This window comes from Pelodiscus sinensis, chromosome 5 (genome assembly GCF_052426305.1).
Source record: "Pelodiscus sinensis isolate ZL-2025 chromosome 5, ASM5242630v1, whole genome shotgun sequence".
Taxonomy (NCBI): domain Eukaryota; kingdom Metazoa; phylum Chordata; order Testudines; family Trionychidae; genus Pelodiscus; species Pelodiscus sinensis.
Genome location: NC_143056.1, coordinates 38,581,156 through 38,599,632, shown reverse-complemented (window position 1 = coordinate 38,599,632; position 18,477 = coordinate 38,581,156). Strand labels below are relative to the sequence as shown.

At 39.4% G+C, this 18,477-nt stretch overlaps 1 protein-coding gene across 1 annotated transcript in view; it reads right to left on the bottom strand.

Moving 5' to 3' along the window:
• Positions 1–12,525: 12,525 nt before the first annotated feature.
• SEL1L (SEL1L adaptor subunit of SYVN1 ubiquitin ligase) overlaps positions 12,526–18,477 on the bottom strand; it is an 83,002-nt gene continuing 77,050 nt past the window's right edge. The window contains exon 21 of the mRNA XM_075926760.2: positions 12,526–16,989. Within this exon, the coding sequence (XP_075782875.2) occupies positions 16,786–16,989 (204 nt within the window). The 3' untranslated portion in view covers positions 12,526–16,785. The remainder of the gene's footprint in view (positions 16,990–18,477) is intronic.

The following is an 18,477-nucleotide window of genomic DNA, read 5'->3' as shown; positions in this document are numbered from 1 at the left end:
AGCACCGCCTGATTGGGCAGCATCCTGCCTGAGGAGGAGAGGCAAGGACAATGGGGATTGGCTGGAGGGGGGATGGGAGGAGAGGGGAGGGGGTGCCCCTTCTCCACTCTCACCCAAAACTGCTGCTGGCCGGCTCTGGTGCGGTACCTAGGTTCTCACCTCCAGGGCTCGCTGCTCTTTTCCTGACAGTCCGTGAACTCCTGGATTTGCATTGAGCAGGGCTTAGATCTCACCTCCTGTTTATTAAGTTGCTTCTAATGCAGGCAGGGAATGTACAGCCCCTTACCTGGAGAAGTCGTGGGGGAGGGAAGGAGAAAGCGGGCAGGTAGTCTGTTTCACAGTAAATGGCAAAGCTTTTCTATAGATCATAAAATAAGATCATCAGTGTTTAAAGCATCTCCAGATTTCTTGTTTACGCCCCTCCCCCATCACTGTCTGAGTGTTCAGTATAAAAAGAAGTTACACGTGTTAGTAAAATATGGTAGCTAAAAATATCACTTACCGTTGTGCTAGCGACACAAACAGGTGGTTAAAAGTGAGTGAGTCACTGTTTAAATGACACTGTCAAGAGATCTGAAATCAGATTTTTATTTCCTCACTCATAGTATTATTTTTTTTTGTTTTTAAGAAAACACAACAAAACAAAAAAACCAATAAAAAAACAAACCCTACATTTTGGATCTAAAAGCTATTTCCTACAGCCTTCACTATGTCTCACAGATTTAGACACATGCACACTGGTTAGTGCAAAATTGCTTCTGAATGTTTGACTGACTGGCTTGTCACATTTAAAGGTCCAATTCTACATGATGAAAATCTTATAACTTCAATGAGAACAGGATCACACCCATAAAACAATCTTCCAACAGATGGTCCAAGAGGATTTTATGTGGCCTTCTCAAAGTAAGCTTTTTGGGGCAAGGACTGGACCTCTTTTTCCATTTGTACAGTGCCTGGTACTATCCTGAGCATGTAATCAGAACAACCTAATACTGGAATGAAGAGAGCATTTTCATGTGTTACAGATGGGAAACTGAGGCACAGAGGTTACATGACTTATTCAAGGCCATGCCAAGCAGTAGTAGAGCTAGGAGAAAACCCAAAACTGCTGAATCCTGGTGCTGTACAAAAACCATGACTCTATCTCTTTGTCAGAAGAGATATAAAACATGAAAACAAAAGGAGACAGTGATGGTACAGGGTGACTGTCTACCTTTAGATCATTTGCTAATGCCACATCTGATCTCTGATCTCTTTTCAAATGTGGTTCTGAACGAATGTGAGCTATATTTTCTGTTTTCTGCTCTCTCCTTTCACACCAACCCATGCTCTTTCTTCCTCATAATAACCTTTCACTCTTCTTATAATCTAATCTCAACTCTTCTAACATTCTCACCACTGTCACATGTGAAAAGCACAACATTAAGTGCACCATTATTATTATTATTATTATTAAAGCCAGGTGAAACAATTTCAGTGCTTCTTGTCTCTGCCCTTCACAGAGATTATCAAAACTACTCAAGGCTTCAGGTATGCACACTATGACAGATATGACCATTCCCATCTAGTTCTACTATGTATTTGAGAGAGTTTGAGAGTCTGTCTGTTGGTTCATCCATGAGTCTGTTTGTTCAAGAACTCCTACTAAATGGTAAGAGCTAGGGCCACCTAATTTGGTATGCAGCTTCCTCTTAGCGTAACTAAAGCCAGGTAAGAGTTCGGTTGTGCCAAGAGAATGGGATGTGTGTGGAATGCAATTATTTCTCATGAAATGGAAAGGCAGGGCTGTGATAGCAGGGGTGGTTATACACCAGAATGACCAAAGGGAGGCAGCAAGCAAGCGCATTCCCTGCTTCCTCAACAGCCCCAGAGAGCCACGGAGCAGATGTCAGATGGGCAGCATGGCCCCCACTGCCCCGGCGGGCCCAGAGGAGAGATCCCTGCCACTTGGAGAGCCATGGAGCAGCTGGTGGCAAGGTGGTACAGGCACAACTGCCCTGGGCCGACCCCAGGGAACAGCTGCTAGTTGCCCCCTCCCCCTACCCTGAACCCTCTATAGCCTCCTTTGAGTCCTCCTCACACACTTCCCAATCCCCTGACCTGACTTCTGCACCTCCAGCCCCTGCCCTAAGCCCCTATTCATCACCCAACCCGGATTCCTATAACCCTGACACTCCCAAACCCCTGCCCTGAAGGAGCTCAGCAATGCCAGGTAAACCTTCCAGTATATTATATAAGAAAAATTTCCTTTGCATGAAAAAATTGACACATAGGTGCCAACTAGTGGCAATGAGGTGTTACTACACTGCTTAGTTACATAACTCAGTTTAAGGGTATGTAAGCACTCCAGCAAAATACATCTGTTTTCTTAGGAGAGGAAGAGGAATACAAGCTGACAAAACTAATGTCCGATTAATGCACTGCCCAAAGGTCATGAAAGATTTAGAGTACTAATTTAACCCTATAGATGGATAAAAGATCTTTGCAGACTTTCCTACAGCATTCAATTTGACAACTGGAATCTTATTTCCAGAGAAGCCTTTTTAATTGTGCCTGCAAATCTGTGCAAACAGACAAACACTTGTTCATAGTTACTCATTCTGCATATGTAAATACATATTTTCAAATGCAGAATTAGGGTCCAAACCTACCATGTGCTGTGTGCCTCCTGCATGGTCCTGAATTTCCCATATGTGTTCTTTTTTTTTAATCGTATCCTTTGGTATATATGGTTGTGACAATTTTCTTCCACTATTTGATCTGAGGAAGTGGGTCTGGCCCACGAAAGCTCATCACCTATTAAACCATCTTGTTAGTCTTTAAAGTGCTAAACAGTCCTGTTTTTTTTTCAGCTACACCAGACTAACATGGCTACATTTCTATCCTCATTCACACTGGCTTCCCTAGGACATGCGTGCTCAGCATGGTGCACAATCAGGCAGTTAGGAGACAAATTGAGAAGGGTCCTCTGAAACTTTTGATTTACACATGATATACAAAGTCAGATTTTTCATGTAAGCCTTATTTTCCCTGCTGTGCCCCTTTCAGCATCCTGTTCATAAGATATAATCTTCTTGCTCTGGTTGGGCAACCCAGATGAGGTCATAACAGCAAATAACTCATGAATATTTGTGAAGATTCGTCAATCTTCTTTTTTTTCATCATCTGAAGAAGTGAGTTGTAGCTCACGAAAGCTTATGCTCTAATATTTACAAACCAACAAATGCTCCTGCAACACCTTAGAGACTAACAAAACATGTAGATGGTATCATGAGCTTTTGTGAGCACAACCACTTCTTCAGATAAATGGAGCAAGGGGTCCCAGAGGTACAAATAAATGGTCTTTAAAGTGCCACCGGGCTTCTTATTGATTAATCTTAAATATTTATCCACATGGGAACAGCAATTCCCATCTGCGATTCCAGCAAGCACAGAATAAAACAAGGGACTCCAATTGTAGAGAGTGACGTATAAAAACTTGAGAGGACAAGGACTAAATCAAAGAAGGGACTTAAGTATTGCAACACTGAGCATTGCAATACCTAACTTTTAGGCCTCGTGAAAATGATTGGAATCCACAACCCTGGGTTAGGCACCTTGCTTCCTTGTCCAATGCATGGAGAGAAAAAAAGACCTGAAAAATGGGATCCACAAAAGCTAGCAGTGTGCCTAAGCCTTCTTTCTTAGTAGATACAGATAAGAGTGGGCTGCTGTAAGCTCCATTCCGTCTGGGAATTAAGCACCCAGGCTATGTCTAGACTACAATGATTTATCGGAAAATATGCAGTGTTAATATTATTGATAATTAATATGATTAATAATAGCATAAATGAAACATTTGTAACTCTCAGAACTTTAATGGGACTTCTGCTGCTCTATCTTTTCACATATTTCTTTGAAGTTTACATCATAACTAGTCAAATTCAGGTTCATGCATACATTCAAGCTACACGTTTATAAACGTTTGAATTCATTTTTCGTTTTAATTTTAAAAGTTGCATGTGTTTTGGGAATGACAAAAGAGCCATATTTGGTTCCTTAATGAGCCATATTTGGCTCCCGAGCCATAGGTCATAGACCCCTCATCTAGGGAAAAGAGCCACTGAGTTGTGTTTATGTGCATCCAGTGGTCTTGGATGGCACACAGCCATCTCCTGGTTTGTCAACACTGCAGTCACAGGTTGCAACTGAAGCTCCCAACCTAGTTTTGATTTAGCCAGCATGGATACTAGAGCAGAGAATCTGTGGCAAAACAGGCATCAGCATAGTAATTACCCCAAGTTCGAGGATAACCTTTAAAGAATCATAATCACTTTTTCAGCCCATACGCTGGAATAGCAGAGGGAGAGGTAGGTAAGTAGAGGGGTGTGAGCAAAAGAGAGAATTCACATTCCAGCCACTCTACATTCTACCGGCCTAGAATTCAGTTACTAAGGCTTTATGCAGTAGAGATAAATTTCACCTCTATTGTGCAGGACCCAGCACTCACTACTTCAGTGTGAACTGAGGACACCAACATGTTGTAGGCTTGAGCCATAATTTATCTGCAAATTTGTACAATGCCAGTGTTGCAAGGGTTAATTTAGTTGAGAAGGTCAGAGAGAGTTAGAGGCTTGGCAAATATGCTTGAGTATATCATTTGAAAACCTTCTCTTCTCCAGCTGCCAGAAATATCTTGGCATGTGTACAGTCTGTGAAAATACAATATTCAGTTATACTGTTTTCTGTATGGAAACATGGATCAATAACATTTCAAAGGAGCAAGAAAGACTGATGCAAACCCCATGTATTTAGCTAGCATCTTTCACAGTTCCTGTGTTCCAAAGGGCTTTATAGAAGATATACCAGTAATATACTGGAAGCGTAAGGAGTAGAACTGTTGTGAAGGGAATCCTGTTTTTTCTTCATGAAATCGTGTTCTTACCATTTTCATTATTCAGAGATATTTGTTGAATGGTTTGTTTGCATAGTTTTCAGCAAATGGATAATGTACAAATTGTTTGTGAAATGCTACAGACAGAACCTCTGGAGTAGAGTGCCTGAGCTTTGACAGCTTAAGCTAAAAGCTGACTGTCTCTTAGCTAAGGCCCTAGAGCAGTGTTTCTCAAAGTGGTCTGTGAAATAACTTGAGAAATAACTGGCTGTGCAGTAAGTGGTCTAAGTGTCACTACATGGGACAGTGAACCACACCCAGAAGGTGTGTGAGTTACATTTGCTTGGACTATAAAACCATAGAAGTCACATTCCATGGGGATAAGCATCAATACACAAACAGACCAAATTTATCTGTGAATACTTGTTACTTGTGGTGTATGTTGGGCAACCTAAATTACTCACATAATTATAATTACATTATACTAAGGTTTGGAGCAGAAAACTTATGAAATGACAACTAGGGAACAAGAAGTTTCTGCTACAGGTGTGTAAGTGAATCACTGCATTTCCGGAGTCCCTTAACTCTAGCACAGTAAATAATAATAAAACAGAGAGAATTCACCATGGTTATCTGCAAAACAACCAAACTGCTTTTTGTAAGGCAAATACACAGGCAGTATTACCAGCAGAATCTGTCTAATTGAGACAAGAAAGATTGACCAAGATACTGGAATTTAGCTCTTAAATAAAAAGAAAAAAGTACCACAAGTTCTTTAAACTTCCACCTGAACGCACACTTCACCACCTTGAATTTGACAAATAATTAGGTGGACCATAGGAATCCCACCCTGCTTCACTGGTTATCAGAGTGGCAGAAAAAGTTCAACACAGATGCATATAGTGAGATCACATTTATGTCACTATTTGGATTTTCTTATTTTAGCCACCTCCCTCCTGTGCAGCCTTTCCCCTAATTATCAGCGTTAAAGGGGAAAAAACAGTTTAGGCTCAAAATAATTTTAAGAAACTTTTTTTTAAAATCGCTCAAATCCCTCCCCCCCCCCCAAAAAAAAGCCCACCTACCTACGGACAAATGTTTTAATGGCTTTTCCAAATACAATAAAAAACAGTGAAAAAAATCCTTTGTAGTTCAGGGAGCTTCAGTTGAACAGACTTGGATTGCTGAGAGTCAAATGAGAACAAGAGAATGAAACTAAAGTACAAACTTCAAGGGAACCAAACAAAACTCATCTCACGGGATTGCTCTGAGGGAAAAGGAAAAAAAGGAAATAAATGGCATCAATAGTGAGGGTAATCAGCCTTTGGGACAACTTAACCCCAAGATATTGTGGATTTTCTGTGGCTTGAAGTCTTTAAATCAAGATTGGATGTCTCCCAGAGATAACACTTTCACTGAACCAGAAACTATGGGCTTGAAGCGGGGGTCATTTGGTGAAATCCTTTGGACTGTGTTAAACAGGAGGTCAGAGTAGATGAGTGTAATTATCCTTCAGAATCTTAAAATCTATAACTATGATTTTTTTAAATGTTCATTTTCAATAATCTAAAGGCAGTTTGCTAAGATTTTTATCTTAAATAGATGGGCAGAGATCATAGGTGTTTTCCACCTTCCTTGGCACCATGGTGCACAAGTCATGTGCTGGTTTGAACTAGAGTAAAAGGTGGATTCTCTGGAACTCTAAATCTTTGAATCAAGATTTGAGGACTTCAGTAACTTATCTGGCAGTTACCACAGGAGTGTATGAGTGGGGTTCTCAATCTATTTACCATTGTGGGCTACCTATGCAGCTCTCTCTGTGTTATGTGGTCTGGAATTATGCAGTCACACAATATATATACACTATGGCTGTGTCTAGACTGGCAAGTTTTTCCGCAAAAGCAATTGCTTTTGCAGAAAAACTTCACAGCTGTCTACACTGGCCACTTGAATTTCCGCAAGAATGCCGACTTCCTACTGTCTGAAATCCGTGCTTCTTGCGGAAATGCTATGCTGCTCCTGTTTGGGCAAAAGTCCTTTTGCGCAAAGCTTTTGTGCAAAAGGGCCAGTGTAGACAGCTGAGATTTGTTTTGCGCAAAAATGTCCCGATTGCGAAAATGGCGATCCGGGCTTTCTTGCGGAAAAGCGCGTCTAGATTGGCACGGACGCTTTTCTGCAAAAAGTGCTTAGGGTTAGATGCTCTTTTCCACAAATGCTTTTAACAGAAAAGTTTTCCGTTAAAAGCATTTGCGGAAAATCATGCCAGTCTAGACGTAGCCACTCTGTATAGCTATGAGTGTGTCACACTGGCTGAAGCTGTGTGCTGAGCCACGGGTTGAGAACCTCTGGACTAGATGATCACACTAATTCCTTCAGCCTGCAGCCTATGAATCTATGTATGATTTTAATTTGACAAGGGTCCTTTCAATACCAGAAGTGATAAAGACTGCTTTAAAAACCCACAATGCATATTTAATCTCAGGAATTCATTACCAGTAGATAGCAAGGCTAAAGAACAAAGTGGTTTCAAACAAGGATTGGGCAATTATAAGTGAAATGAGAACACCTGGGCTACGTCTACATTGTGCATTCTTGCACAAAATGATCTGCAAATGAGGCGTGGCGATGAATATCGCCGTACCTCATTTGCATATCTAATGAGTCACCATTTTTGCGCAAGGGTCTTTTGCGCAAGAAGGAGCGGTCTATACTGCTCCTTCTTGTGCAGAAACGCCCTCTTGCGTAAGAGCCATTCTGCCACTTATTTTCAGGCAGAATGGCTCTTGCGCAATAGGGGGTTGTTGCACAAGAAGGAGCAGTATAGACTGCTCCTTCTTGCACAAAAGACCTTGTGCAAAAATGGTGACTCATTAGATATGCAAATGAGGTACGGCGATATTCATCGCCACGCCTCATTTGCAGATCATTTTGTGCAAGAATGCACAATGTAGACGTAGCCCAGGTGTTCTCATTTCACTTATAATTGCCCAATCCTTATTCATTGCCGTGCCTCATTTGCCTATCTTCTTGCACAAGAATGTGCAATGTAGACATAGCCATGTAGCATGAAGGTTTATGCCCTATAAGGAATAAGATGTTCCCATTATCTGTATAACTAAGTGGTATTTTCTGAATCTCCATTCCAGTTTACTGAGTCTGACATGAGACATGGCATTTTGATCTGTTTTAATGAAAAACAGCTCAGCAAATTTGTGCTGATTTAGGAATTGCCACACAGTATCAGGCCAGTAGTCCATCTAACCCAGGATCCTGTCCCTGACAGTGGCTAGTATCAAATACACCAGCGACAGGTGCAAGAAACCCAACAGTGGACAATTATGGAAAGATCAGTCTATAGGAAAAGTTTCTTCCTAACACTAATGAATTAGTGTCCAATATAAGATTTTTAATCACTGTTATTTTCCTCTTAGGTGCTGGTCCTATTTCACTTGCTATGTTTCCTGTAGGTCTGAGATTCCATTGAAGTCATTTAGGGTACATCTACACTACAGAGGAAGATCGAAGCTGCCACTCTCCATCTTCCAGGGTTCAAACTAGCAGTCTAGTGAAGGCACACTAATTCAAAGTGAAAGGGGCACTTTGGTTGTTGCTAGTAACCCTGCTTTCACAAGGAGTATGGGAAGTCGAAGGAAGAATGTTCTTTCCTCAACTTCCTGCAGTGTAGACAGTGCCAAAAGCTGAGTTAAGCTACTATGACTTCAGCTACATAATTAATGTAGCTGAGTCCTGTAGTGTAGACGTACCCTTAGAGGGCAGTGCTGCAAGGGCCTTCTGACTGGAGTATTTAGCAGGATATAATGGTATTCTAACTTAAAATGTTTGGGAGCATGGCAGGGGCATTGTGTGGGGATGTTGAAACAAGTGTGAGAAGAGAGGTTGCAAGAACAGAATGAAGGATCATTTCACCTTATCAGTATTGAGAGGGGAAGAGAAAAGAGACAGAGTGAAGATCAGTTAAAGGTAGAAAAAGGGTCCATTATGAAGGATGGGAGAGGAAGCAAAGGGTTCCCAGAGAGCAAACAAAGTTTATTTCATGGTATAAAAAGGAAGGTTGTTTTTTAATTGATTGCTTGAATTAGCTTTGTTTAAAGGGATATCCTCAACTTTGAAAGCTTCTTATTTTCAAATACAAGCACACTCAGCTACTTTATTAAGTTAACATTAGCATCAGGTACTTTGTCCTCAACCCCTTTTTGTGAATTTATAATCATTTGTATTAACCCTCCCCCCACCTCTCCCCTGCTTTCTGTGTGAAAGATCCCCACATAGACAACCAAGGAATAGTCTATTTATAGCTTGTATACAGTTTCACTCTCTCAGGGCTATGACATGCACAAATTAAACCCACTTAAAAAGAGATAAAATATAATTTATTTCCCCCTCATCTTCTTTGGTGTCTTCATAGCATAAGCAGATGCAGCTGCTACCTAAAATCTCTGGAGAAAGGCAGCTCATGATAAAGTTCCATCTGATTTTGCAGACCCCAGAGTTCAGGGAAGCATTAGAACATGGGGTGTTAGCTGAAGCTTCTTCCGGCACTAGAAACTAAATTTCCGATATGTTGTAGGAATAGCAGATCATAATCAGGTCTACTGATTGAGGACAGAGGATAATGGTGTCAAACAATCTCAGGCAGCATTCAGGAGATCTGCATCCCAAGATGAGAAACCAATAAGGGAGTGTGGTACAGGAAAGAGCATAGCAGGTAGTAGGGCCCAGCTCCACAGAATTCAATGGAAATGAGGAGCCTAAATACTTCTCTGAATCTACCTGATTGCTGGTGGCCACCTGGCTTCCATGGTGATCTTAATAGAATGTGTCATTGGGAGGCAGACAGAGGACTCAGAAGTGAAAAAAGAGAATACATTCCTAGCTCCACTTCTAGAGCATGGAGAATAAGTTTAGTGGGAATTGGAGTCTATTTCAAGACTTAAATCAATCCCTCAATGTATATATAATGTGTATGGAATGTTGCTTCATCTCCCAATTTTCACTGAATAAATGGGCATTCCAAGCTCTGGCTGTGCTATCTTGTTTACAGGCTATTGAAAATCTTTGTAGTTGACAAGACCTAACAGTATGAGAGGTGCAGAAAACTCCTTCTCAAGGCATGCCAGATGATAGCCCCAGGCAGGTGTGATGCAGGATAGAGTTTTGTGGGAGAAGGTAACTGCGAGTTTTTTACCATGCAGATTTTCTTGTGAGCCCCTCTAATTCCTAAACTTTCAAAGTACCATTGTTCAAGTGTGTGAACACTAGGTATCAGGTGCCCTCTGCTGGCTGAATGCACAAACATCTTCAACACATCCCACTTTCATCATAGCGGGTAGCAGAGGGGAAACAAATGCACACCTTGCTCCTGCCCCAGGATCTGCCTCCAATACTGTAAACACACAGAATGTTCTGAGAACTTTCAGAAAATGAAGCTAGTGCAGAATACACCCAGCTACTTATTAAATGATGTGTCACACAGTCAACACATGACACCATTAGTCAGAACCTACTGCAGAAGGTTATGCAACGGAAGTTACAGCTATTCAGACACTTATGTCCACATTGCAATTGCGTTTTTGGGAAAAAAAATCAAAAGAACAGAGGGGTTTTTCTGACCTTCGTAAACCTTTCTATGAAGAAGCCTTTTTGCAAAAGAGCCCTTTCAGAAAAAGGCTTGTGTGGATGGGGAAGAGGGAGTTCTTTCGAAAGAAGAGGAAAGAGGAAAAAGCACAGGTGCCCTGGTGGCCACTCAGTCCACAGTAATCACAGCTTAATTGCGAGATAGCATCCATTCAGTCCCAAACTCCTTAAACCTTTGGTGCCTTTTAGGCTAAAAATGTTCTCTCTGAAGATCCCTTTCAAAGCCCATTTAAGGCTCCTAATTAAGCTTGGCATTCAAAATTGCCTTAAGGGTTTGAATTCCAGAGCTGCTGCCACACTCTTCCCTGGCAATGGCCCAGGTGCTGGAAAAGAAGTAGACAAACCTAAGACTAAGAAGCCAACCAAATAAGAGGACAGGCAGCTGTCTGACACAGCCTTCTCAGAGCATCGCTCTACAAGTAACCAGTTCAAAGCCAGAACCACCTCCAAAGCATCCTTCTGCTTCCACAAAGGTGCACATGGCTGCTTTTAAAACAAGTGGTTATGTCTGCCTCAGCTGCTAATGCCATTCTCTCCATTTCAGATGGTCTAAAATGTGAGCAGAGCCCCTTAAAGAACTATAGGTACCTTTGCTCTGCTTGAGAGTAAGGAGCAACTCCAGGAAATGGTAGTTTTCAGGGAAAAGCTTCTGTAACTTCTACTGAGAGGATCTCCTAAGTTACATTTCCCTTCCCTATTTTTGTAAGTCCACCAAGAAAAAAATCCCTGGATTTTAAAGGCCATGGTGCTTTTGTTTGGTTGGTTTTTGGCCATGTGTATGAGTGTTTTTATTTTCTTCTATAATCACATTTTTTAGGAAGGAAATAAAAAAGGGAAAGATTGGAAACTGGTTGATAACTGGCCATACTGTCAACATCAATCAATCTATTAAGTAATCACTATATTCAAGTCTCCTTCCAAACTGATCATACTCTGCTGTGATTCTGAAAGTAATAACAGTCTCCAGCAGTAATAAATCCTGTACTCCATTATGGGCCTTAACCAACTAGGAGGGACATGTGTTAGATGCACAGCTCAAAACACTAACACTAATACCAGATGAAAGTCAAGCAAAAAAGATTCATGTTTGTCAGCCTTACCTCTCCTCAGCTACCAGCATATTGCTGTGCTTCCATGGACCTGACAAATTCAGCCTGCATCCAAACAAAGTTATAGGAAAGACTTTAATTGGCAACCAAGGTGAAAGTTGAATTACCATGCCCACAACCAGACAGCAACATTTCTTTAGCTAACATTCCACTGGGTTTGGTTAGCACAGATCTATAAATCAAGGTGGCCACTGTGAAGATGAAGCCATACAGTACAATGCCTGTCTGTATACATGCCAAAAATACCCCACAGCTGTTAGTCTCAGAGTCCAGGGCTACAGACTCAAGTTTGTGCTTCAGAACAAAATCTAAGGGTGTAGATGTTCAGGGTCAGAAATGCACTTTCTTCTATGGACTTCAAAGTCTGAGTCGGAACATCTACACGACTATTTTTAGAATCATAAAGCGAGCCTGCATCTGTAGACCTGGGCTCTGAGAATTGCTGCTGTATTTTTATTACCATTTATACATATCCTTAGGGCCAAAACATCAATGGTAGAAGACTGTTCTAGGGTCCAGTTTTCAGGGAGATTATGGACAGTCACAACTCCAACTTAATTCAAGTGAGGTTGCAAGTGCTTGTAGTTCTGAAAGGCAGGCCCATGCAGTTCTCGTAAGTGACTATTAGAGTGGCCATTTTAAATGGAATACAGAGGCACAGAAATTAAGCAATAGGCCATAACTTTGGTATGTGGAGTTGTGCAGAGCTGGCATTAGAATCCAAGTTTGTCAACTTCCAGTGTCCTACCATCCCTAACACACTGAATTAGCAGATGCAATGCCTGTGTGTGTCTTCAGGGCAGCATTTGGAGTTAAAATACAAAGAAACAAGAATTTATATATGGTTTGAAACCTATGTTTAGAACCCTTTATCAGAACCACAGTATCTTTACAGCATGCAGGTAACCACAGAGGCGGTAATTTTATTTCACAGGATTAAAGATACAGTACAAAAATGAATCTGTACATCTTTCTATTAACATAATTTGTTTACACAATTATATTACACTTTACCAGCATTTATACTGCATTTCCTTAAATACAAAATAAATTTTAAATTTCCCTACAATACCCTCTTAACAACTGCAGCTGATAAAGTCAAAAAGGACTTTTGCCAGTAGCCCTTGCCTGCCCATATGCACCTGGAGTATTTTTTAGATCATACTAAGCCTTTTCATTGTTGTATAATTTTTGAATATTTTCTGGAACTCAAAACATAAATATCAGCTTATGATTTCCTAGTTAAAAAGGAAAGGATTGGTGAAGTTGAACTTCCCCCCCGCTAATAACAATGCACCACACATAATTTGTATATTGATGGCAACAAGACTGGTACATAATATTTTTGAACACTATAAATGCTCTAACCGTACATTTAATCTTCTTGAAGTCACATGGACAGACTGTTTGAGTTTTACCTCAGCAAGTTTATTGTAACAGCAGAAGTCTGATGGAAAACTTCAAAACGTTTCAATTTTATGTTTTAAAAAAACATGTCTAAAGATATCTGTATCAAAGCAAGCTCCTTTTTTCTACTACTTATTCCTCACTTGAAATTATTAGCTATAGCATCCAATATTTCCAAACAAACAATGAAAACTGATGTAACCCGACTCTTGGAAAAATATCACCAAGGAAAAGGTAAATTAAGAATCCTAATTATCAACTTGGAAGTTAAAAATCAACAATGTAAGACTCATTTTCAAATTACAAGCAACATTAAGTTGACAGATACATAAGGTTAATGATCTGGGGTCACTAGCATAAAATTCTCTTCTCATATCTTCATCTTCCTAATTTCAAAGTTCAGATGTAGAACTCCCACTGATGGCATTTGGGTGCTCTACTATTCAGTAAAGTAAGAACTGGGAGGATCAGATAAGTAAAGTTTGCACTTAAAACACTGCTGTGTGTGTGTGTGTGTGTGTGTGTGTGTGTGTGTGTGTGTGTGTGTGTGTGTGTGTGTGTGTGTGTGTGTGTGTGTGTGTAAAATTATTTCACTCAAAACACACTGTGGTTCACATTCAGAAACTCTGCTCTCATTCAAGCTTCCATAATAAAGAAAGAGAGAAAAGAAATTAAGAGGGAAAATTGAGCAGAATTTAGAGTCAGTAGATCTTTAATCACTCTCATATTACCACTTGTTTTGACTGAAGTTAACTTAACTTTTCAGTGGTGAAGTAGTCAGAACTTGCACATTAGCCTTCAAAATTAGGCAGGTTCATACTCAACTTATCAACATAACTACATTGAACTAGAAATGGAGTTTGAATGAACTACTACAGTAAGTTAGCAACTGAATGCAAGTTTTATTTTTAACCCAATCTCCTTTCAAACTGCTCTTGCACACAACTAGAAAAACAAGGTGCGCCACTAAAAATGAAAAGGTTCTCTATAAAAAACAAATACCATCAAGAAAAATTAAAAACCCACTACAACTTACTTAGGAGATTGAAAGAATTGGCCGATAAACTCTGTGAACAACCTAAAAGAATTAAATATTATTAAGTAATTTTTTAAGAAGCAAAAATATGCTGCAAAGTTTGGAGCAGACCAGTAACAGATTATCAGAAAAACTAAACCATACTGTAGGGAGCTGACCTAGAAAATCTATTAATATTTCTTTAATCCCTGAGTTAGTTTGATGTTTCATATTACCTAGTTTCTGCTATTATCACTTTATTCAAATGGATGCCATTTGACAAGATTAAGCGATGTTAAACAGAAGGGGAAAAACTTCCTTATTGCTTATATTATACTTCTCAAAAGGCAATTCTATAAAAACAAAAAATATTTTGATTATATATTTCCTTTTATTGATTTCTTTAAATGTAAAATGTTTCAGCACAGGGCGAAACCAGCTACAAAAGACTGCTGTTATAAACCATTAGGTGGGAATAGATTTCTACACAGATATGATTCAGCTGTTAGAATTTAGCTGTATTAGATGAAGAGAGATTAGAAAATGGTAGAATTGTAAAAACAAACAAAACAAAAGTAAAAACAGACACACAATGCATTCAGTGATGGTAAATTGGAAAATGTGTTCCACCCAGCCGTTAACTACTTCATGGAGAGCTATAGAGATCTACAAAATCAAGTGAAGAGGTAAAATATTGCAGAGGGAAAAGGGAAGGTCAATAATTTGTTTAAATAATGTAGTTATTGGCCTGCTTTACACCATGTAGAAATTCAATACAATACACTCTGAAACAAATTTGAAACATCTCCCTTACCCAGTGAGATTCTGACTTCACACTCTTGAAGTACCTTAAAGTTTTTTCTGTATTCATAATACTGCAGTCAGCCACAAAACATTAACTTCCAGAAAAGAACATTTAGCCCTTCTCCCAAAATGCAACAAGTTAACTGCAAAGAGACCTTGCACATTCATTCAACTCTTTATCATGTATTATGTACAAAACGTACAAGCTCTTACAGTTTTGAAGTCTCTTCATATTGGTGATTCGAACTTAAATGCCAGTCTACTCAATAAAAGCCTTTATGAAGGAAAGAGCTAACTTTTAGATGGACAATGTCTGATCTAGAAGAAGCATCAAAGTCTTGAGCATTCAAATTTCATTTTGCTTTAAAATAGTATCTCCATAGGATATAGCGTTAATATGGAAACAAATATCTGCTACTGAGAAAAGAAAAAAAAAGTACACAGTTTTGCCTTCTTCCCCCCAAAAGCTACTTTTTCATACTTACTTTGTGTATTTAGCTTCCAAATGATTATGATGAGTTAAAACAACTATCAAGAATCTTACAAAACAAGAAGCTTGAGTTCATGGGTCAAAAGATTCTCTACCCCAGTATGGCACCTTTGCACTGATCTAGTGACATGAAGGAACCATAAACCATTAGGACCTCCTACACTCTGAAGTGCAGCAATGCTGATGAAAATCCAGCTCCAAGAGCAGGGAGCTGGAATTCACCTCTTTGTACCCCTTCATTTAAGTGTTCCCAGCAGACAGAGGCAAATTTTATGCCACACCCACTATAGATGTAGCAAGATATGTAGATTTTAATTGTATAAAGATCTTATGATACACATCATTTCTATTGTACTTACTGACTTGACTGCTGAAGTTGTAAGACTAGCTGGAGAAACACAGGAGTCCCATCTTTTAATAAAAGACAGTGGGAAAATGTATAACTGAGCTGAAAAGGCTTCTGGATTTGTATCCCCATCAGAGACTTTTCTTAATACTATTTTTTTCTGCATTCTACAGTTAGTCCCTCTCTCAGATTACTATTGAGGCAAGAATTAAAAAAAACAAACCAATCCCAGGAAGACTAACCAATTGCCTTTTTGCTCTTGTGCTCAGAATTCCCACAATTTACACACAAACTACATGAAAATATTAATCACTTTTCCAAATGTTTGTGGAGAACGTTCGGTGGAGAATTGGTAAATTATTCTTTTATTTACAAATGCAATCTATTCCTATCCACCTTCTGGAACAGAGATTGGCCATTAGCAAAAATGTATGTTAAAAGGAAAAGACAAACCCCCAAAAGTGCAAATCACAGAGAACAAGAAATTTGCTAACTAGTTACAGATTTTGCTTTTGTTTTTGTTTCTTCTCAATGGAACATCCAGATTAAACCATCTAAGGTAAATAATGAGATTATGTGAACTGTGAAACTATTATTAAGAATAATTAAAATAAGATCTGTAGGACCACTTGGGATGCAGATCAGGAAAACAAATTCTCCCACAATTCTGGAGGATCTCTTTGTTCAAAAGAGCAAAGTTCAGGTTTTCAGCTTTCCAACATTTTCTCTTTCTACATAGGCCATCTCCTATGAGTCAGTGTTTTCCATGCACTTTAAGAGATGATGAAAAAGAACGTTGAATAAAGAGAGATTGGATATAGCAGGCATCACTTTTGTAGTAGCACACTTGTGTTTCACAAAAAAAGCCAGTGTGTTATTCCATTGGCACTGAAATAACATTCAAATCAGTCTAGAAAAAGTTACATATCCCTGAAAAAAAGGCATCATTCTAAGCAGCTTTCAGAATTGTATGCTTCTTTGAGCCTCTTTTGAGGGGGAAAGGACCATTGATCTGTTGTCCTAAATCACAATGAAAATAGTTTCTGCTGGACAATGTAGTTCTTTTCACTGAGATTCCTGTTACTGCTATTGTGGTGGCTGAGGTTCTGGTGGAGGTTCTTGTTGAGGCATAGCTGGCCGCAGCCCTGCAGGTCTGGGAATAGCCTGATGTTGCCTCTGTCTGTAAGCTATAACTGTTCCTAGAAGCAAGGCGATGATAGTCATAAGGTAAAGGTCCCATTCAGGCCCCAACAGCTGGTCCATGTCAAGATGTGACAATATCTCTCTGATCTAAAAAACAAAACAAAGTCCTCACAATTATGTTCTTCATTATGAGAGTCAGAAATGTCATAGCAGTTTCAGACAGCTTTAATTCTGGGGAAAGCCACCTGCATTTTTTTTTTATTTTTAGCAGTTTTCTTTTAATACACTAGTTCCAATATTTGCCTTTATAGATTAACCAAAATCATGTTCCAGTTTCGACAGCTACAACAGAAAATACAACAGGAAGTATTATGAAACGAACACCTGCAACTTCTTATGCATTTACATATCTTTCATTTGACTAAACACTTAAAATGTGTAGTAAGGCCTTTAACCCACCAATCTGAAGCCTGAGGCAAGAATAACTCATGCTGCCACATTAACTACTAGAAAATGTTCTGCTCCTTCCTCATAATGAAGTTTCTTTTTTATCTTACTTCTTCCCTTGGAGTTCAAAACTTAACATTTTCATGAAAACTACAGGATTTTTTTTTGCAGTAGTTCAGGTCTCATTTGCTTATTTTCTGATGAAGGCTGAAGTTTTATTTATTTTTTTCCCCTTTCTTTCTTGTTGGAGCTTGGCAAATATCCTGAACTAAAGTTCGGAAGTAGAAACAAGAAAGGGAGAAACAGAGAGGAGGGTCTGACGGTCTTATGCATACAACACTGAACCAGGGTTCAGGAAACCAAACTCTTGCCTCCTAATGTGCTCATATTTCCTGTTTGACCATCAGCAAGTCAATTACTCTCTCTGTACCTCAGCTCCCTTCTGCAAAATGGGGATGATCATTGCTCTCACCCTTTTCTTTAAGGTCCTTAAAGGTACTGAAGGAATACATTCAATTAATAAACAGAGAAGATAGATAAGATGGCAATGGGGGCCATAAAAGTACCCATAGAAACATTTCCTTAATAGCCATTACAAAGCACTTTGTGAAGACTGTGCTGAGAAAGCAGCACAATAATTGTATTGCTAATTGTTTCTAACTGGGATGGAGTGGAATTGTTATAGTTGCATATAAGGGAGTGTAAATATGGTATGATCAAGTCATAAAGAAGGAAATAAAATATACACAATGATGGGATGGTAAACTTAATTCTGGGGAAACTTGCTCACATGCACAAGGTTGTCAAATTGTGGGACAGGAATGTTCTTCTGAAAGATGTACTCTTTCTCTGGCACTCTTTCAAGAACACTGACTGGGGGATTAATCATAGCATACTAGAACTGGAAGGAACTTTGAGAGATTGAGTCTAGTTTCCGGTCCTCACGACAGGACTAAACATTATTTAGATCATTCTTAATAGATGTCTGTATAACCTGTTCTTAAATATCTCCAGTGATGGAGATTCCACAACCTCTCTAGGCAATTTATTCCAGTGTTTAACCACCCTGATTTATTGGAAGTATTTCCAACCTAAACCTCCCTTGCTGCAGTTTAAGCCCGTTGCTTCTTCTATCCTCAGAGGCTAAGGAGAACAATTTTCTCCTCCTCCTCCCTGTGACTCCGTTAT